The sequence below is a fragment of the Myxine glutinosa genome, chromosome 11 (assembly GCF_964187855.1).
Source record: "Myxine glutinosa chromosome 11, kmMyxGlut1.1, whole genome shotgun sequence".
Taxonomy (NCBI): domain Eukaryota; kingdom Metazoa; phylum Chordata; class Myxini; order Myxiniformes; family Myxinidae; genus Myxine; species Myxine glutinosa.
The window spans coordinates 80,012,280-80,034,013 of NC_136271.1; the positions used below are offsets into that span (position 1 = coordinate 80,012,280).

The 21,734-nt window shown below is 45.4% G+C and overlaps 1 protein-coding gene across 1 annotated transcript in view; it reads right to left on the bottom strand.

The window, feature by feature from the left end:
• Window positions 1–15,026, bottom strand: part of LOC137411855 (uncharacterized) — a 49,287-nt gene extending 34,261 nt beyond the window's left edge. Inside the window, exons 1-5 of the mRNA XM_068097140.2 lie at window positions 14,860–15,026; window positions 8,005–8,182; window positions 6,633–6,701; window positions 4,723–4,799; window positions 1,091–1,191 (exon numbers count right to left, since the gene is read on the bottom strand). Of these exons, the coding sequence (XP_067953241.2) occupies window positions 1,091–1,191; window positions 4,723–4,799; window positions 6,633–6,701; window positions 8,005–8,182; window positions 14,860–14,952 (518 nt within the window). The 5' untranslated portion in view covers window positions 14,953–15,026. The remainder of the gene's footprint in view (window positions 1–1,090; window positions 1,192–4,722; window positions 4,800–6,632; window positions 6,702–8,004; window positions 8,183–14,859) is intronic.
• Between the last annotated feature and the right edge of the window lie 6,708 nt (window positions 15,027–21,734).

Below are 21,734 nucleotides of genomic sequence, written 5' to 3' on the forward strand. Positions count from 1 at the left end.
ACCGATTCCCTTCAATTTGCCGAGTTAATTTTTGGGTTTCTTGGACTGGCGAATGTGCCTTATCGAAGGCAAAAAAACCGAATGCGATTCAATGAGATCTCATTCCTGAAACCCTGAAATTTTTTCTTGCCAATGTCGAACTGTATCTTGAAGCTGGTTCGGTTGAGACTGAAATTTAGCATCAATAATGCAAAAAGAAAAAGTATGTGAGGTTAACACAATTATTTTGACCTTGACCTAATTTTAAAGTCATGACCTAATTTTTGTCCGATTAGAACAAAAGTGCAATCTCAAGAGAGCCGAAAGCAAGGCACATTTACGTTTAATTTATATCATACCTCTGAGCTAAAGGATAAGGTCAAATGGCAGTCTGAAAAAAAAACACGTTTTTTTTGTCATCACTCAATTTTGTCAATGCGGATTCTCAATGTTCGCTTGGCCTTCCAAGATGTTCTTGCTCATGATGGCGGACTTGTGCTGAAGTTGTGCACCTAATATTTGATTAGAGCCCTTGGCCTACTTTTTTCAGATTGTGACCTAATTATCAAAAAACACATTTTTGATCACAACTTGAATCAATTTCCTCTGATTTTCATGTTGGGCTTTATGGAAAGATTGCAGATGGGGGAACATCTTCTTAATTTACATTCTATCTATCCCCAAGTGTTGAAGGTCAAGGTCGTACAGTGGCCTGAAAATAAATGTGGCCATCATTGTATTCATCATTGCATTGCAGGCTGGGTAGCCCTCAAGCGTGGAGCGTGGAGGGCTACCCTGGGCCATCGCTTTGTGATTGCAGATCTCCAGTTCTCATGTACTGTAGAAAACCACCTTTAGGTTTAGGTTTTCTCATGTACTGTAGGAAATGGGGTTTTCAGTTTCATGGTGCTGATGTCTCTGCAAGCCTTTTTTTTTTCGTAAAGAGATTCATCCAATCATTTGTGTGAAGACATGATTGTGTAAGGAAGAAGCATTAATGAATGATATTTTTTGTAAAGAGAATATTTGTGATGAAAAGTGGGGTAAAAAAGAAGGGAAATGAGGAAGTGGCAGGATGGGAGTCACTGAGATGAAAACGTGGTAGACTGACCTGCCTGTTGTAAACATTCTCCAGGTCTTCTCAAGACCAGTGCTTTCATTAGGAAAAGACTGCTTGCTGAATCCAAGGCTTGCCCGGTCATAGCTGCAAACCTACATGAGAGCAATAGCCCCGAGAATGAATGCATCAATTTGTTAGTACTGGCCTTGCACACACAAGCCTCAAAATTGCCTTAGCCTTGGCCTTCTTCCCTGTTTACTGAAATGCAGAATTAATGAGTGACTTTAGCACTTTGACACTGACCTATCGAGTTAATACAACAACAACACAACATGCATTTTAAAGGCCATTTTCCCTGCTAGAGTGGGGGTTAGCCTTGCGGTCCCCATGACAATCTTCTCCATTTTGCCCTATTTTCTGCATCTCTCCTTGTTAACCCCCTTGCCCGCATTTCTTCTTCCACCATCTTTAGCCAAGTCTTTCTCGGTCTTCCCCGTCTTCTACTTCCTTCTACATTCATTTCCATCACTCTTCTCAACCAGTCACTTTCATCCTTCCTCAACACATGACCAAACCATCTCAACCTGTTCCTCTTCACAGCATCAATCACAGGCTCGATTCCCATCATCTTTCGCAATTCATCATTTGTCTTCCTCTCTCTCAACGATACTCCGCACATCCGTCGAACCATTCACATTTCCACCCTTTCCAACCTTTGTTGCTGCTCTACGTTCATTACCCATGTCTCGCTCCCATAAATCATAACACTTCTCACACATGCAGCATACACCTTTCCCTTCAGCTTTAACGACACTCCCCTCATCATCAGCACGCCACTCAATTCCCGAAACTTCTTCCATGCACATCTCACTCGAGCAACCGTTGCCGAGTCTGATCCACCTTCTCCATTCAGCATGTCTCCGAGGTAGCAAAATGTTTTCACACCTTCCAGCTTCACGCCGTCTCCAAGATCCAACTCAACATTTCCTCCATCTGCAGCTCCCTCTGTGCACACCTTACATTTGAATGTAGCTGCCACACTGGTTAATGACCCTCTCAGACCACTACATTTTTGATGAACCCACTCAGCGCACATTGTACACTGAATGGAGTTCACTCCGACACCCTTCCTACACACAGCACAGGGCCACTTCCCAGTTCTTTCCACCTCACCACATGCTTTACCACTTGCCATCACCTTCGTCTTTCCGATATTCACCTTCAGACCTTTTGTCTCCATACATTCCTTCCACGTGTTCATCTTTTCCTTCAGTCCATCCATACTTTCCGCAATCAACACCAGATAATCTGCATACAACAACTCCCACGGTAAACCCTCCTTTACGTTCTGAGCCAGCACCTCCATCACAGCTACAAATAGTAGTGGACTTAGTACCGACCCTTGATGCACTCCCACCTTCACCTCAAACTCACCACTGTTCCCGTCCTTCGTCCTTACAGCTGTGCGCGCTCTTTTGTACATTGCCATCACTACTCTGATCAACCATTCCTCCACTCCTAACTTCCTCAATGCCCATGTCAATACTTTGCGTGGAACCCGATCGAATGCTTTCTCCAGATCAACAAACCCAAGAAACAACTTCTTCCTCTTCTCCATGTACTTCTCCTGCAACTGCCTCACAATGAAAAGCGCGTCTGTCGTTCCTCTTCCTGGCATAAATCCAAACTGCATTTCGTCGATCTTCACTTTCTTCCTTATCCTCCTCTCCAACACCCTTTCCAATACCTTCATTCCATGCTCCAATAACTTTATCGCTCGGTACGAGCCACACTCCAGAGGGTCACCTTTCCCCTTGTATAGAGGGACGAGGGTACTCAGTTCCCAATCCACTGGAATGCGGCCTTCTTTCACCACCAGATTACAGATCTCTGTCATTCTCTTCACACCCCAACTTCCTGCTGCCTTCAACATATCTCCCACAACTCCCGTCGGCCCTCCAGCTTTTCTACCCTTCATTGCTTTTATCGCTTCCTCAACTTCCTTCTCAGTTATCTTCTCTGCCGGTCCTAAAACTGGGTTACTCTCGATGTTGCCATCCCATTCATTCTCTGTATTCAACAGCATTTCCATATATCTTTTCCATCTTCCTTTAATTCCATCTGGGTTGACAACGATTTGTCCCACTTCATCCTTCAAGCAGCTCACCCCCATCACATCACACCTCTCTTTCGCTATCTGCTTTGCAATCCTGAATACTGCTTTCTGACCCTCTTCCGAATCCAAGCGTTCTCCGAACATTTTCCTACATGCCTCCTGCGCCTTTGCTACCTCTTTCTTTGCAGCCTTCCTGGCTGCCTTATAACTTTCATGCTCTGCTGTTTCTGCTCCCGTTCCCTTCGCCTTCTGCCACTCCTTGAACTTCTTCCTCTTCTCGTCAATCCTCTTTCCAACTTCATCATCCCACCACCATGTTTCCGAGTGCCTCGGTGGTCCTTTTGTCCATCCACATACCTCACCAACGGCTCCCAACAGACTAGCTTTCATTGACATCCAACCACTTTCAAGCTCAACCACATCATCCTCGACCCTACTCAGCCTCTCTTTTAATGCCTCCCTTACAGTCACCTCTTTCAACCTCCACACCTTCATTCTCGGTTGGTACTTCACCCGCCGAGCTCTCCTCGCACCTTTCACCCTTACGTCGCAGACAACCAAGTGGTGCTGTGAAACAGCCTCCTCCCCCGGGATCACCTTTGTGTCTCGGAGGTGCCCCCTATCTCGCCTACGCACCATCAGGTAGTCAACGGTTGTCGTCGACCCACCTGACGTGTATGTAACAAGCTTATTATCCTCTTTCTGGAACTGAATATTACAAATCAACAAATCAGCTCCATCAGCAAACTCCAAAATCCTTTCACCTTCTCCATTTCTCACACCATATCCGTAACCCCCATGAACTCCATTAAAACCATCCATACTCATATGACCATACTCATACTCATACTCATACATACTCATACTCTACATCCATATGACCTATCGAGTTAATAATCCAAGTCAAATTCTACACGGTGCTCGCAGCTTGCCAAAAGCACACTTGGGCCTGAAGCATCATATATTATTAAAGTTTTGCACTAAAAGTGCAAATATATAAACTGCTGCCAATTCCCTTCACGTGCCTCTATCTTTTCCAATTTCCATACCAAGTTGAAATGTGGTTAACTTATCACTGTCTTTGTCTGTCTATCTCCAAGGTCGTGACAGAATTTCTGAACAATTTATGTGCTGCCACCTCCATGAGCCGAGGAGTCTGTGTCTAAAAATAAAAAAGTACATATGCAAAAACAGGGTTTGGAGGAATTTATGAAAGCATAAATCAGCAAGCAAAGTCCCAAGGTACAGACAAGCGAGACTAATGGGATTTTTTGTTTGGCAGTTTGGGAATTGCTTGTAGGTTTGGGACTGGAGAGTCTTTGCTTGTGAGTTTGGGAATTAAATAAGATTTAGAGCAGGTTATAGGCATAAGGATCATCAAAGTCATTAAGGGCTAAGCCAATCCACGGAGTAAAAAGCTGAAACAGAGGATTGGGGCTGTGGGGAGGGGATTTAAATAATGAAATGTGGCATACAAAAAAATAAAAATAAAAATAGATAAAAATAAAAAACCACACCATTCATACAGCGCAGTCTCCAAATCACAGAAGGACAAGATAACACAAACCTGCGTAAGCTCCGACAGCTTTTGCTGAACGAAGAACCAAACATCAGAGGAAGCTCCGGTCGGGGCGTCCAAAAGTACTGACACACAAAAGCATGGAGCGTTTCATCAATGCAACGACTACATTATCACTTTCCATGATGACTCATTTCTTCCTCGAGTAGTTTCATCACCTCGAGCACCACACCATTCTTGCAGACAACCACACACTCAGAGGTCTGCCTTTTGCAGCAATATGAATAACAGCTATCAACGTGTGGCAGAAAGCGCACGTGTTTGCACAGAAAAAAAGCAAACAAGCGAACATGACTTCATGATTTTTCACAAAAAAAGAGTTTTTAAAAACAAATGAGCAGACAAAAATTAACAATTGAGCCAACAAATTAAAAATAATAAAATAAAGGAAAGAAAAATAAATAAGCAAATAATTAATTGAGCAAGCACATACATTATATACAGTACTGTATATATAAAGTTGTTTTTCTTTTTACTTTGCGTTAACATTGCATAGCAATAGTTATTACCTCCACCACCAAAGGATGCAGGTTATGTTTTCATCCCTGTCTGTCTTTTTGTCTGTTTTTCTGTGAACAAGATATCTCAAAAAGTTGTGGACGGATTCAGACAAAATTTGGCAGAGAGGTAGTGTATGTAGCAAGGACGAAATGATTAGATTTTGGTGAAGATTCGGATTCTGATCCAGCTGGTAGAATTTTAAAAGTGATTTTTCACCATTGAGTGATAGGGCCAAAAATGATTTATAGCAGGATATCTCAAAAAGTTGTGGACAGATTTGGACGAAATTTGGTGGACATGTTGGGTGTGTGACAAGGACTAATCAATTCGATTTTGGTGAAGATCTGAATATGGATTCGGATATGAGAATTATTTAATATTCAAGTGATTCTTCACCATTGAAAGATTGGGTGAAAAGTGATATCTAACATGATATTAAAAAAAGTTATGGACGAGTTATGACTAAACTCGGTGGATGAGTTGGTTAGGTGACAAGAACAAGCCGATTAGATTTTGGTTCAGGTCCGAATCTAGATCCGGCCTATCAGTAGGATACAAAAAACAAACTGTTCAGCCTGGCGGAGGTATGCACTCCACAAAGTGCGGTTCTAGTATTCATAGTGCATGTTTAGCACAATCATGAGGTAAAATGTCCATATTATAAAATACTTCATAATTTGTAGAGCAACCAGCCATATTGCTTCCCTGCATGTTTGCGTCGAAATCTGCATCTTTTTAATGGTTTATCCCTCCGTAATCTGTCCTCTGTTATATTTGGGGCGATTCCAGGCTGTGGGCATAGGTTTTAGCGTGAAGACATGGTTTTTGCACAAAAGGTGCCCTCAGCCATGTTTGCAGAATTTGGGGCAAAATTGAAGGGAACAAGTGGGAATAGGGTGTATTCATGCAGCACCTCTTTGAAATTCTACCTTTTCTCCAACAGTCTCATCTCAGCCCACCAATTTGGATTCAGACCAGGTCACTTCACCTTGGACATGCGGCTTCAACTATCCCGACATGGATGGTGCCCTCAATGTCAGATCAGGACCGCCTCTCTGGACATATCTCGTGCTTTTGACACCGTCTGGCATCCTGCGTTACTCTCCAAACTCTCTGCCAATGGCATCCATGGTCAACTCCAAATATGGCTTACTGACTTCCTCCACTCTTGCAGCCAATGTTTTGCTCTCATGGGAATCCTGTCATCTCCTCTCTCTGTCAAGACTGGTGTGCCCCAAGGCAGTGTTCTGGGCCCAGTCCTATTCCTGATCTCAATAATGTCAGAGATGTATCCAGTTAGCAAGTTTCCAAACGTGCATATGCAGTCCACCCCTGTCAATCTTTTATTGTTATTATAGATACAGTGTAAGTGGTGCAGGGATTCCAGAAAACCTTACCTACAGGTTCACCCTTGCCCTGACAACTGAGGAAAAACCTTTGGCCCAAACCAACATCAACAAAGTTTCCTGTAACCAAGAGGGATGATTAGTCACAAAAAACAATCATTGTGTGTTCTGAATACATATGGATTGAAATAATATCCTTTAAAGATTATTATAGTACTACGATTATATCGCATTTACTGGATATGCAACAATAAACAAGGTGCAATATATAGAAAGAGGTGGAGGGGGGAAGGGTGGCAGACAGGAGGGAAACGTTGTGTCTTTACAAGAGTAAGAGAGAATGTTTTATTCACCATTCTACATTTTTTTGCAAAAGTTAATATAGAACTTTCCACATTTGCGAAGAAGGAACAGCCAGTTCCATGTGGCCTTATTGTATAGCGTCGTGCTCGATCTGCACAATTTGACAAAGCAAATGGTTTAAACTGAAGGGGATGCAAGCCCCGAATCATCAGTGAAGCACAAATTGCTGCAGGATCTTTAAAATAAAAAACAGGGTAACTGTATCGAATGTTTACTCCAGATGTACACCACATCTGATATACCTTACTAATGAACAGCTGGAAGCAGTCCGAGGCACTTCTTGCATTATCCACGCATGCGTCATACTCATAACAGTTAAATTACCTTGCAATGCTTCCAGTGGAAGAAAGGAGGGAATGCAAACATCTCAAAATGCACAAACATTGTACCCCACTCGCAAATATAACAAATCACGTGGTCTTGATCTTACTATAATTCACCAAATGTCTGTGTGTCTGTCTGTCTGTCTGTCTGTCTGTCTGTTCCCAGGTACTGCAAAAACGGCTGAACCGATCGCAACAAAATTTTGGGTGGGTAATCCTGGGACCCCCTGGAGTAAAATAGGCTATATTGTTTTTCCAATTTTTTCCCAATTTTCCAATTTTCCCAAACACGATGGAATAATATTTACCGATATGAACAGTGATGTGGCTTTTATTGAAATTCTACAAATACTGTTTAGATTTTGATGATTTGCATGTGATATGATTTAACAGATGTTTATATAAATCGTTTAAAGAAAAAAAAGCCTTCAATTTCTGATATTTTGCCTTTTCATTTGGGCCCAATTGAAGTCCCACTCGTAGGGCGGGTACCATTGCTAGTTTAAGGAAATGCAACAGGAAGGATTAATGGTGGTCGGGCATTAGCAGCATTTCGATCAAGGCCGATCTCCTCATCATCAGCGTTAAAGTTGGCAAAGCTACCATGCTCGCTGTAGAAGGCCAATGCTATTAACAATGCATTTTGTGTAAATTATAGTAATGGGTCACGATAAGGACTATGGTGTAAACTATAGTATAGCAAGGAATACATCAGAAGGGATCCGAGGAGGACGTACCATTGGGTGCAAGAAGGTCAGCCTCACGCTGTAATGAAGCGAAGTTGAGAATGGGTGGAATGGCCAGTAACAGTAGAAGATACTTTAGGATGTTAATAGCCTGGCAAACACAAAAGAAGACCCGTGATTGACCCTCTGGTACGGACACCTGATCACGGGACTGCTTGGAAGCTGTGTCCTGTGTGGAACAATGCAAGGGAAACAACACGCTGAAACATAATCGAGCCGCTGTGCATAGCGCAGCAACTTTCATCGTAATGAGATCAAGCTGCAGGTTAGCCGAGGAAATGATGACAGGTGTTACCACCTTTTGCATTTGTAAATCTTTCATCATTTTATATGCCACCTTGTAGGAGTTTGTATGAACTTCAAGAAAACAATGGAGCAACTCATCAAGTTTCAATAAAGGCAAATGCCCTCTACAAAGCCCAGAAGGAAACTGCGGCATCACATGGAACATGGATATTGCCAACGGCTTCAGCAGATTGCAGGAAGTTTGACAACCTCGATGAAAGTCCTCCTGTTCCTAACAACTTCAATGGCCCCATTTAGTACCACCTTCTTTTTGGTAAACAGGGTCATAGTTTTCACCAGCCTTTTATTAACCAGCTGCCCAGTCCTGATGTTGCACTGAAAGTGATTTGGGCAGAAATTTGTAATTTCTTCATCGTGGAGCCAGCTATAACTCACTTACTCTTCACGAAAGACACCATGGGATTTTTAACATCCACCAACCACCATTGCTGGCAGACGGGTCCTCCGGCACATAGTCCTTCCAATGACAGAGCACACAATGATGGCATGCTCTGCAGGTGAAACACCAGGCTCACAGTTTATAGCTGAGTCGAGATTCAAACTCATGCTAGACAGCTCAGAAGTGAGAGGGCATACTTATAAGCTATCTTTCCAGCCTTACTATCAAGGCTCATGATGAGCTAAATGTTTTTAAAGTATTCAATTGTCAAAGTAAATGGTCTTGTAGCATGAATATTGAATAGTGAAGAGGGCAAAGAAAGATGCATTTGGGTTTTTTTAACCATTGCTTTATTATTCATCGGATATAGCAATGCTTCACTCCACAATGGAAATGTGAACAAACCATCAAGATTTAACTCTTTCTCCGTGTAAAGAGGTTGAGCAGATCATGAGAGCAGAATTATAAATGTAGCCTTTGAGTGACAGGGTAAGAATGCAAGATTTAGGCTAATTCATGTGTTGGTCTGGAGTGGATTTTAATCTACTTTTGACAAAAACAGGAAGTTACAAAGGGCGGGCAGAGAAATAATATGTGAAAACGCAAATAATGGCCAAAATAAACTCTACTTTGGGGTGGTAGGGGGAGGGAGACGGAAGGGGGAAGAAGGGAGAAGGGTGTACCACCCTCCGTTAGAGCGAAGACAAACATATCATAATTGAAGGAATCTATGAGCAACTTGTAAAGAAGACTTTGGAAGGTATTTATTCTTCAAAAAATTATTTGGTTAAGCAAATGCATGTTCAAAGCCTTTACAGTTTGCAAGTTTCATTTCTGTAACGTATTACCTCTGTCACCGAAGGGGAAAGGAGCTTATGTTTTCACCCCTGTCTGTTTGTCTGTCTGTCTGTCTGTCTGTCTGTCTGTCTGTCTGTTTGTCTGTTTGCAGACTATCTCAAAAAGGTATGGACGGATTCGGACGAAATTTGGTCGACAGGTTGGGTGTGTGTGCCACGGACGAAGATATATTAGATGTTGGTGAAGTTCCAGATGCTAGAATGTTTTAAGTGATTCTTCACCGTTGAGAGATAGACCCAAAAACGATATATAGCACGATATCTCAAAAAGTTGTGGGCGGATTTGGATGAAACTTTGTGGACAGGTTGTGTGTGCGACAAGGTCAAAGTGATTACAGTTTGATGAAGATCTGGAACCGGATATGATATTTTTTTCATTCTCAAGTGATTCTTAACCAGAGTGATGGGGCCAAAAGCGATTATACAGCATGATATTTCAAAAAGTTGTGGATGTATTTTGATGAATTGGTGGATGGGCTGGTAAGGTGACAAGAAAAAGCCGATTAGATTTTGGTTCAGGTCCAGGTCCAGATTTGGCCTATCAGTGAGATACAAAACATAAACTGTTCAGACTGGCGGAGGTATGCGCTCTACCGAGTGCCGTTCTATTTGGATGTGTTTCCGCACCTCCGATCAGCAATGCAATTCACATAATCGTGCAACGTACAAATCATCAGTTGTTGGGTTTCTATATTTACATTCAACAAAAGGCTTTCTCTGGTTTTTCATCTGCCATGATGGTGCAGAGCACCCTTTGGGGGTGTGCAATTTTGGTTTGATCCCAACCTGACTAAATTGTCGGATTGGTCCTTCGCTGGGAGTCCCCATCTGTTATCACAAATTGGAGGACGCCACAGATCCCACAGTGTTTTTCCTAAAGAGTATGTGTGTTACTGCCGGCACTTTTAAACAAATTTTAAATTCCTGCCAAAATAACTTTCAATCAAATATATCAAGCATGTCCAGCTGATTTGTAAGCCTTTGGGCCGCAAACGTTACCAGAGGAACAAGCATTCTGAGTATTGCGCTGCAATACATGTCCCCTACCGGCATTGGGTAGCACTGTCATAGAAGACAGTATTATGACTTACCGCACTCCAAATTATCGTCCGGAAAACTGTTGGGGAAATTCCCAAAGTTCAAAGTGCCATAACTGTCAAAAATGATCGAAACATCGTGAAGTTCGAACTTGATCTGTAACTTATCATGACGAAACCATGTACCAAGTTTGAAATCATTAGCATTAAGAGTTTAGGAAAAAAAGTCCGGAAAGCTGTTCTTTGCGTGATGGACGGACGGACAGACAGACTGACAGACAGACGGAGGGACAGAGTGCAAACCTATAGTCCACTACGGTGTACACCGGTAGGGGACTAATAACTTGGGGTGTTAGATAAGTAGTACTAGTTTCTCTCTACTCGTGGTATGTTTCTAGTGCACAGAAACTTGTGCAGAATTCCTTTAGAACAAAAGGGAAAAGGGAAGGGCAGAGAAATATGATAAAAAATGTCATCCACGGTCCATTTTGTTATTTGTTGGTCACATGTTCAGCAGTCTGCTTCACTATCCTTTTCTTTTCTTTACACTTCAATCAGTCCGTTTCATCCTCATTCACATTCCTTACCACATGCTCCTGTTTTTTCCTACTCCCCCTCACCTTCCGTCAACATAACTCTAAGATAAGTTAAAAAAAAAAATTCCCTGACACTCATTTTCAAATGTCTTGCTCCTATACTGCTTCCTCTTCTTCCCTTTCTCACGACTTACTCTTCTTTGCTTCCATCGTATTTCATTCTTGGATCGCTTGCAAACCCATGCACCCTCTTCCATTGTGATCACACCACCATCTGTGCTTTAGGAGCCTTTAGTAGAGCATTAATTATTTGGAAGCCTTTGGGGCAGGCTGTCAGATAGGGGGTTGTGGGGTTGTGGGGGTTATTTTTGCCATATGGGTTGCATTCATGGTTTTGCAGTGCCTGCTTGAGGGTACCTTTAGAGTCAGTGTTCCCACAGGCCTGACATCAGAATTATTTTACAGTAGGCCAATCAATCATCCACAGCACCCGCATCCTGATTATATTTTCCCATCATTCTTTGCTTTTCCATAGAGGGCCCCTCTTGGTTTTTCGGCCTGACCCTTCCCCTGATGGTCTTAATAAATAAATAATTAAGTGGGTCTTTCTTCCTCTCTTTAATCATCCTTCCCAATGGTCAAATACACATCTCAAACTTCATCTTGCTGACCTTGGAATTCTGAAAGCAAATCAGTTTTGTAGCGAGTGCAAGATTACAGTGGTAAACGCTTTCATGTCAGGACACTCCCAAACATGATCTCGTGTATGCCCGGGTCCTCCTGCTCCAGATTAGGGTCCTCCCACTATATGTCAATCCCAACTCACCAACTTTCCACGTCCCCCCCACTATGCTCCCTCCCCACATTCTCAGGAAAACCATAAAACACCATCTGGGCAACCTCAAGACTGAGCTCTTAAACTTGTTTCCTTCCTTTAAGACCTGGTGGGGCCTTCTTAAGTCTGTCCTGAATAGATGTTCCCCCTAACTGCCTTCCCTCACTTCAAATCGACGCAACAGCAGACTCTGCTCACGAGAAGACCGGATGTCACGAGAAGGCCGGATGGAAGGCCGTGGGAGAATGCCGGATGGAAAGCCGTGGCCCAATTCTGTGTTTGCTTCCAAATCTCATGTTTGCTTCCAAAACAAACCCCTCACTTCCTATCCAGGCACAACCTGAGAAGGTGGAGAAGTTCCTGGCAACCCTGATTCAGATTCTGTGATGGACCCGATCGACATCACTACCCGTTGTCCTAAAAACCTGCTCTGCCCGTCTTTCATACATCATTCTGCTTTGTTCACCACAACATTTTTTCTACGTCACCTTCTGTCTATTTAACCAACATCACTGCATCACACGAAAGAGCAAAAACAGATCCTCTTAACTACAGACCGATTTGCTTGCTTACAATTATTAGCAAAGTCATGGAATCCATCATCGCAGTTGAGTCTTTTCGTTGATGACTCCATTCTCTGCTGTAGAATCGCTCATTCTTCAGATAAGCACGTGTTAGCGTATTCCCTTTCTAGAATCAGGAGCTGGTCCAACACTTGCAATGTCATTCAACCTTGACAAATCTTACACACTATGCTTCTCCAAAAGAACCATCTAACAAAGCCTCCAATCTAATTTCTAAACTAACCTTTTCAAGAAGTTCAGTCCTTCAAACCTTTGGGCCACGTCAGCCATGATCTCTCTCAGACAAACCACGTGTCAAAGTTACCCCCCAAAACGAGGTGCCGACTGGGCATCCTTTGTTTTGCCAAATCGTTCCTTGGCAAATCTGAACCTCTTACAACCTACAAGGCCTTCATCCATAGCTTGATGCAGTACCGTTGGCCCCTTTGAGTTGGTGGCCCGCCTTTTGTATATTGACGTGTCGTAAAGATCAAGGCCCTCAAAATCATTGGAATGTCCCACGATAATGCTGAATCTTTGGGCCTGCTAATCTCACACCACAAATAGGTCGATGCCCTCCTATCTTTGGCCACCTCCTTTTTGTCATTGCACCCCCTGACGTTTCCATGCTTTTGGTGTGCTCCCCTGGCTTTCAACAGTTTTTTTTCTGCTGCGTTCTGCGTTCTCGCTCTTCCACGAACATCACGTTTGCATACAATAAAAACATATGGCCCTTTCTCTGCTATAATTGGTTTTGATTGACGAAGTTATTTCATTTCTAGATTGATGTATCTTGTACATTTTCATTGACTCAAAGTTTAAGTCAGGTGCTGGGAGCCTGCAAACCTACTACATCCATTTGTCTTCCTTGCTCTCAGATTCTGCGGCTGGTGATTCAATTTACTACTTTCTAAAGTGTATCGTTTCAAAATTGGGATCCAAAGACGAATGAGGCAGCCAACATTATCCTCTATCTTGTACAACCTTCCAGGTCGAAGGGGATCATTTTTTACCCAAGAAAATAGAAACGTATCAAATCCCCCTCCCCTACTCTCCCTTCTCTACGTCATTATTGCAAGACTCAAAGTCCATCTAAGACCTGACTGGTAATGCATTTGTACATCGTCTCACATGGTCCATATAGAATGGATCCTGGAATAAATAATCTATCTATAATGCCAGTAATCTCTGTGTGTCTGTCTGTGTGTCTGTGTGTTTGTCTGTGACCGCTGTTTCTCGACAACCACGGGTCCGATATACTTGAAACTTGCCAGGTATATTGCTGGGGACCCGAGGATGTGCCTTTTCAAGGTTTGTAATTAATCGGACAAGTACCTACCGAGCTATGTCCAAAAAACGCTTCAACCAATCAGAGAGCAGCGAGCTATCACGTGTGCCGAACCGTTAATGCAATGCAAGCGTTAATGCGTTAATGCAAGGCTTTTCTTTTTTTCCCTCTTCTCTTTCTACTTTTCCTTGCGATTAAATTGCAAACAGCCAAAATACGTTGGCGCTAATTGAATAATTGGCCATTAACACTAAAATAATCGTAACTGCGATATGCCAACTTCCGGACAGTGCAGCCTTCCATGTTGTTGTTGTTTGCAGCAGCTGTTTGCAGCAAGGCAAGGCTTTTCTTTTTTTCCCTCTTCTCTTTCTACTTTTCCTTGCGATTAAATTGCAAAAAGCCAAAATACGTTGGCGATAATTGAATAAATGGGCATTAATAGATAGATAGATAGATATGCGATATGCGAACTTCCGGACAGTGTGCGCGTTACGAGCTGACCGCCATTACGGTACGTAATTCGATTTCTTATGCGCATTATTTCTCCCAATTCAGTCAGAGCGAAGGGCGGAAGCGAAGAGCGTTGTTATTTTTTGTTTACGGGCGTACGGGCGGGGTAGAGCGTACGGGTAGCGTTTTTTTTTTTTTTTGGCAAGGAACGGGCACCCACGTACGGGCAATGCCCTAGTTTAAATAAATGCCATTAATAATGTTACTCGACCGATTTGAAATAGCCGAGCTGTACGTTCTTTATTATTTATATCGTTCACCAATCACCATCTCACCGTTACAAGGTATATGCAGAGCCAAGTAGATCTGAGAAACGCCAGGAAAGTACAGCAAAGAGCCAAAGACACTTGTTGCACTCTCTCCTCATTATCAATTGAAGATATTTTCACGTTTCCATCATCTATATCGGTCAACGACGACCGTCGGTATGGCAGCCGAAATATTATAACGCTTATATTTATAAGTTATATAACTTAATTTATAATGAACACGATGTATAAGTACAATTAATAGGAAGTGTAGCCATAATCGAGACCTTGTCATTCTCCGTTATGCCCGTACGATTCGCAATCAAATCTGCCGTGCGGCCGGCACTCGCTCCAGAACACCGAGTTCGCCGACTCGCCATGCTTTAAGTTTATGCTATTACATTTCTTCATGTACTCAGATAAACCGACAGCCTTTATATATCCAATCAAATCTGAGCACGATAATATTGAGCGTAATAAGGTGTTAATTTTCCTGACGCAAACGGAAAAACGTTTAATACAATGACGAATCACTGCCGCTAACGATAACGCCATGGCTCTTACAAAATGCATAAATCGCAAGCATGGTGTTTTAATCGCCATTTTCATACTTCAAATTAAAATACCTCATCGAATCGTTAAAGAAACACAAAAGGAATGGTTACTTACTACAAACCGATTTTTTTCAGTGTTCTTTACTTTTTTTCCCCCTGTTAACGTTATCACAAGCAACGTTACAAAACGTTACAAAAGTTACAAAGTTATAAATAACGTTACAAAAGTCTTTTTAACAAGAACTACTGCAGTGTGGTCACAACCTGCGACAAAATCCAGTAACAGGCCGATTGGGAAACACATTTAATGCGCTCCACATCTCTTATCCCCGTCACGGTTATGTCAGAATGAGCCGATTCGTCACACGGTCACGGCAGGAGGAGTAATGCCCTGCTGGAGTAATGGAGTAACGGCAGGAGTAATGCCCTGCTGGTGGATTAAGGGGTCTCACTCCTATTAAGAGGAGTGGTCCCAATTGTATGACCATGCATTGTGGCCCCTCGGGGGCATGATGCATGCGTTTGAATGACCATGTGCCTCCCCCTTGGGGTTGAGGCACATGTGTATTGTTATTGGGACAGCCTTGTTGACGTTGTGCCTTGGCCATGGGGTCAAGGTGCACGTCCAAGGCTGTTCAAATGTTTGACTTTTTACCTTTTTTCATTGTAAAAAAGGCAGGCCTTCGAGCGGGCCCAAAACGCACACGGTCACAGCTTGTTGAACACCCAATATGGGGCCGTTCAAAAATTACGTACGTAAATGTGATACCCTCCGCCTCAAGTGGTGGAACAGTTAAAATTATGAGTGAAGCACATTTTATTCAGTTGTGGAAGAGGTACAAGTCGTGAAACACAAAATTACCACAGGACAAGGAACGGCCTTTGGGAGGCGCGTACCGGTATTAAACCTTACTAGTCATTTTTATTCGACATATTATTTGATTTTTCGGGGTCCATCATCGTAACACTCGAGGCAAACAAAGGCAATGAAAATCTGACGCAATAAACCCGGGCAGTGTATCTACGTTTCATGAGCAATGACGAATTGGAACCGGGGCAAATGGGGCATCGGTGGCGGTGGCGGAGGTGTTAATGCACATCAGCAATCTGGAGTTGTAGCGCACATTCCACCACAAGCGTTGATCTTATTTTTCCCCTTAAAAGGGTGTAGTACTGGTGAAAAATTGACAAAACTACATAGGTACCTTTGAGAGGCCTTTACACAAAAACAAAGTCAAGTTAATATCTAATTTTCAGTTTTTCTTGAAAGACATAATCTTGGCTTTAACTCAGACCAGTTTCAACGCTTCTTTGTCATATTACATGCATATAATTTGCATAAATTAGACCGTCAATAAAAAACAAGGAAAAACAAAGAACACATTTCTACTTCTATCTTCTATGTCACCTATCATTCTTTTCACACAAAACTTGGTACATGTATTATACATGTGTTACTCTACTACCTGATGAGAGGATTTTGTGAAATTATGTCAAATGTTCACTAATTAGCTAATTATGCCAATTACCAGATAAAACTTGGTTGTCCTTCAATAAATCAACAATGGCTACTCCTATAAACAAAAGCCTTCATCATTTTAAAGGAAGTGATATTCTGAATATCCTGTCCAAATTTCAGCCCAAAAGAATGATGCAAATTAAAGTTATAACAAATTTCATGCAAAATATTATATTTCTTGTAAATTGCGTGTAAAGATAACAATAATTAGGGGTACTTCTATGACCTCTAATAGCATGGTTCTTGTTTATAAGACTATAAGGAAACTGTTCAGCTAAAAAAAAAAAAAAATCACCTGTTCACCAGTACTACACCCTTAAATAGTAAAAAGGTTATAGCGCTGACACGGCCACTGCACACACACACCATTCAGACTTATGGGAAGTTACGAGGGGCGGCAATTTGACATCTCGCCCCGAGCGTCATTTTTCCTCGATATGCCACTGTTCCAGTGTACCTGGTATCTGTTTTTAAAATTCCCTCTAGGTGATGGACCCAGATTGCGTATATCATATTCCCGTCAGGAAGCGACTCATTGTTACCCAGAAATGTCGGATACTTTTGCTAGTAGATATATATATATATATATATATATATATATATATATATATATATGTATATGAAGCGCGGTGCTACGCGCGCGACTTGCTACCAAGGAGGAAGCGGACAACGCAGTTAAACAAAAGTGTCTTTATTGACAAGAGGTCACTGTAGCACTGGCGCGCTCTGGGCTGCGCGCCCAGTGTATATCCTGAGGCCACGCCTACCCCTCGGGCGTGGCCGCCGCCCACTTGGTGCACGGAATGATGTCACCACGCCAGTGGGCTTTCGTGTCCGCCACACGCGCCCCCCCAGAATTCCCGCGCACCTGGAGGGCCAGTTTGCGGGGGCAAACGGATGACCCAGCCGAAGCGCCCTCTGGCGACCATCACCCTGCCATCACCCTCCCATCACCCTCCCATCACCCTTTATTGGACCATTTGACTTCTATAGGGTTGGTTTTCTAAGGCTTATATCAAAATATTAACTTATATCAAATAAATCTTTTAAGGTGAAAGCGCGATAACGTCACCACGTCACGCGGCACGAATGCACGCCTGTGTCGTCGGAGGTATTGACTTATATAGGGTTGGTTTTCTAAGGCTTATATCAAAATATTAACTTATATCAAATAAGTCTTTTAAGGTGAAAGCGCGATGATGTCACCACGTCACGCGGCACGAATGCGCGCCGGGGTCGTCAGAGGCATTGACTTATATAGGATTGGTTTTCTAAGGCTGTAGGCCGCACCTCATTTTGTCGAATAAAGTGGTATTCGGGTGGTTCCGGTATTTGGGACCGCAGGGACGGAAAGTGCAGGTACGGGGTGCTTGGCACTCCCCAGCCGGCCCGCTCTGAAGGTTCGGATCGGGACACCGGGATTCATTCCGGTCGCCCGGTCGGCCCGGAGGTGGGGGTGCGGGGCCTGTCACGGAACGTCAAAACAAACGGCCTGCCGGGGCCGCCCAAAAGTCGGGCGTGAGGGGCGCGTCCACTAATGGAACGCCTCTCGCTTCCCAGATCGAGGGCCACGTGGTCAGGAGAACCTCGTCCCTTCTGGTTGCCCTGCCATCCCACCGGGAGCGCTGGCAGGGTGTACTTCAAACTAAGCTTAAGTGTCAAGTGTTAAGTTCCTCCTTGCCCTCGCAAGGGAAAGGCTAGGGTCAAGCTCTTCCAAATTTCCAAACACTAGAAATCGGACGTCTCAAATTAATTAATCAATTGGTTAATACATCTCAGTCGCCCGCGACCTCTCTAGCGCGGGCGTCGAACCAGTTCATTTCCGGTGCGACCGGGCCGAGTATCGGCCTGGCCGTGGCCGAAGCCGTTGATTCCACCGTAGCACGCTAACGCGTAGGCTCGCGCGTCCCTGGTCCGCCGGGGCTCCGCGGGTGTCCTACCGTGCCCACGTTGCCATGCTCCCTGAATAAGAGAGTCAGACGTGGTGCCCGGGGACGGAGTTCGCTGTCTAAACATGGTAGCGCTAGGCCAGTGGGACCGCCGGGACCCACGTGCACTCACAAGTTGTTCTGCGCATGGGCGGCAGTATCAGACCGGGGCGCCCAAACGCTCCCCGGCTAAAGTTCATCCTGAAAGCGCCCACATTGTGCGGACAAAGCAAGTCGAGGGCCACGTGGTCAGGAGAACCTCGTCCCTTCCGGTCACACTTTGCCTATCGGCCGGCCTCGAAGACCGAAATTGTGACGGTGTCACCCGAAAACGTGACGGAACGTTTTCGGGTGACACCGTCACAATTTCGGTCTTCGAGGCCGGCCGATAGGCAAAGTGTGACCGGAAGGGACGAGGTTCTCCTGACCACGTGGCCCTCGACTTGGTGGGGTTTGTCCGCACAATGTGGGCACTTTCAGGATGAACTTTAGCCGGGGAGCGTTTGGGCGCCCCGGTCTGATACTGCCGCCCACGCGCAGAACAACTTGTGAGTGCACGTGGGTCCCGGCGGTCCCACTGGCCTAGCGCTACCATGTTTAGACAGCGAACTCCGTCCCCGGGCACCACGTCTGACTCTCTTATTCAGGGAGCATGGTGACATGGGCACGGTAGGACACCCGCGGAGCCCCGGCGGACCAGGGACGCGCGAGCCTACGCGTTAGCGTGCTACGGCGGAATCAACGGCTTCGGCCACGGCCGAGCCGATACTCGGCCCGGTCGCCCGGAAATGAACTGGTTCGACGCCCGCGCTAGAGAGGTCGCGGGCGACTGAGATGTATTAACAAATTAGTTAATTAATTTGAGACGTCCGATTTCTAGTGTTTGGAAATTTGGAAGAGCTTGACCCTAGCCTTTCCCTTGCGAGGGCAAGGAGGAACTTAACACTTGACACTTAAGCTTAGTTTGAAGTACACCCTGCCAGCGCTCCCGGTGGGACGGCAGGGCAACCAGAAGGGACGAGGTTCTCCTGACCACGTGGCCCTCGATCTGGGAAGCGAGAGGCGTTCCATTAGTGGACGCGCCCCTCACGCCCGACTTTTGGGCGGCCCCGGCAGGCCGTTTGTTTTGACGTTCCGTGACAGGCCCCGCACCCCCACCTCCGGGCCGACCGGGCGACCGGAATGAATCCCGGTGTCCCGATCCGAACCTTCAGAGCGGGCCGGCTGGGGAGTGCCAAGCACCCCGTACCTGCACTTTCCGTCCCTGCGGTCCCAAATACCGGAACCACCCGAATACCACTTTATTCGACAAAATGAGGTGCGGCCTACAGCCTTAGAAAACCAACCCTATATAAGTCAATGCCTCCGACGACACCGGCGCGCATTCGTGCCGCGTGACGTGGTGACGTCATCGCGCTTTCACCTTAAAAGACTTATTTGATATAAGTTAATATTTTGATATAAGCCTTAGAAAACCAACCCTATAGAAGTCAATACCTCCGACGACACAGGCGTGCATTCGTGCCGCGTGACGTGGTGACGTTATCGCGCTTTCACTTTAAAAGATTTATTTGATATAAGTTAATATTTTGATATAAGCCTTAGAAAACCAACCCTATAGAAGTCAAATGGTCCAATAAAGGGTGATGGGAGGGTGATGGGAGGGTGATGGGGGAGGGTGATGGGAGGGTGATGGGAGGGTGCAATAATCCGGTGCAATAATCGAAAACCGATTCAAAATGGCCCCTCGCTACGATTTTCCACGATCACATTTTATTTTCACCACTTCAAATCGACCGAATTTCACCAAATAAGATACCACACTCGATGCACTGATGTCCTTTTTACGGCAAAAGTGAAAACAGATTTTAATTTGGAAATAAAACGAAAGCGTGCCCAATGGAACCATTCGTGCCGCGTGACGCGGTGACGTCATCACGCTTCCACCTTAAAAGACTTATTTGATATAAGTTAATATTTTGATATAATCCTTAGAAAACCAACCCTATAGAAGTCAATACCTCCAACGACACAGGTGCGTATTCGTGCCGCGTGACGTGGTGACGTCATCGCGCTTTCATCTTAAAAGACATTTGATATAAGTTAATATTTTGATATAAGCCTTAGAAAACCAACCCTATAGAAGTCAATACCTCCAACGACACAGGTGCGCATTCGTGCCGCGTGACGTGGTGACGTCATCGTGCTTTCATCTTAAAAGACATTTGATATAAGTTAATATTTTGATATAAGCCTTAGAAAACCAACCCTATAGAAGTCAGTACCTCCAACGACACAGGCGCGCATTCGTGCCGCGTGACGTGGTGACGTCATCACACTTTCACCTTAAAAGACTCATTTGACGGTGTCACGGTGTCCGGGGTGCAGGGATGCCATCTGGGATGCCCCCGGCTGTACCCGGGATGGGTGCCGGACCGGGGGGAGGCGTGCCGGCGGTGCTGGGCGGTGCCGGGGGTCCGCCCGCCACGGGGCGGCCCCGACGCGGGGGCCGAGCCACCGGCGGTGGGTGGTCCACGTCGAGGTGGGCTGGCTTGAGTCGATCCACCGAGACGCGGTCGGGAGTACCGCCGATGTCCAAGGTGAAGAATTTCACCCCGGTCTCCAGCACGCGGAAAGGCCTGTCGTACGGGGGCCGCAGTGGTGTCCGGTGGGCGTCGCGCCGGACGAAGACATACTCCGCGGTGCGAAGCTCCGGGGCGACGTGCGTGGGTGGGTGCCCGTGGTACGCCGTCGGCACCGGGGCGAACCTCCGGGCGGTCTCCTGCAGCGCAGAGCGCTCCTGCGCCGCGGACCAAGGTGCCGTGGGGTCGGGGAGGAACTTGCCCGGCACCCGCAGCGGTTGTCCAAAGACCAACTCCGCCACGGATGCACACAGGTCCTCCTTGGGCGCCGTCCGGAGGCCCAGCAGGACCCAGGGGAGCCTGGCGACCCAGCCGCCGTCGCGGAGGGTGGCCCGGAGAGCGGCCTTCAACAAGCGGTGGAACCGCTCGCACAGGCCGTTAGCCTGGGGGTGGTAGGCCGTGGTGCGGTGCAGCTGGACACCGAGCTCCCGCGCGACCGCCCCCCAGAGCTCCGAGGTGAACTGGGGGCCGCGGTCGGACGAGATGTCCGAGGGGGCGCCGAACCAGGCGACCCAGGTG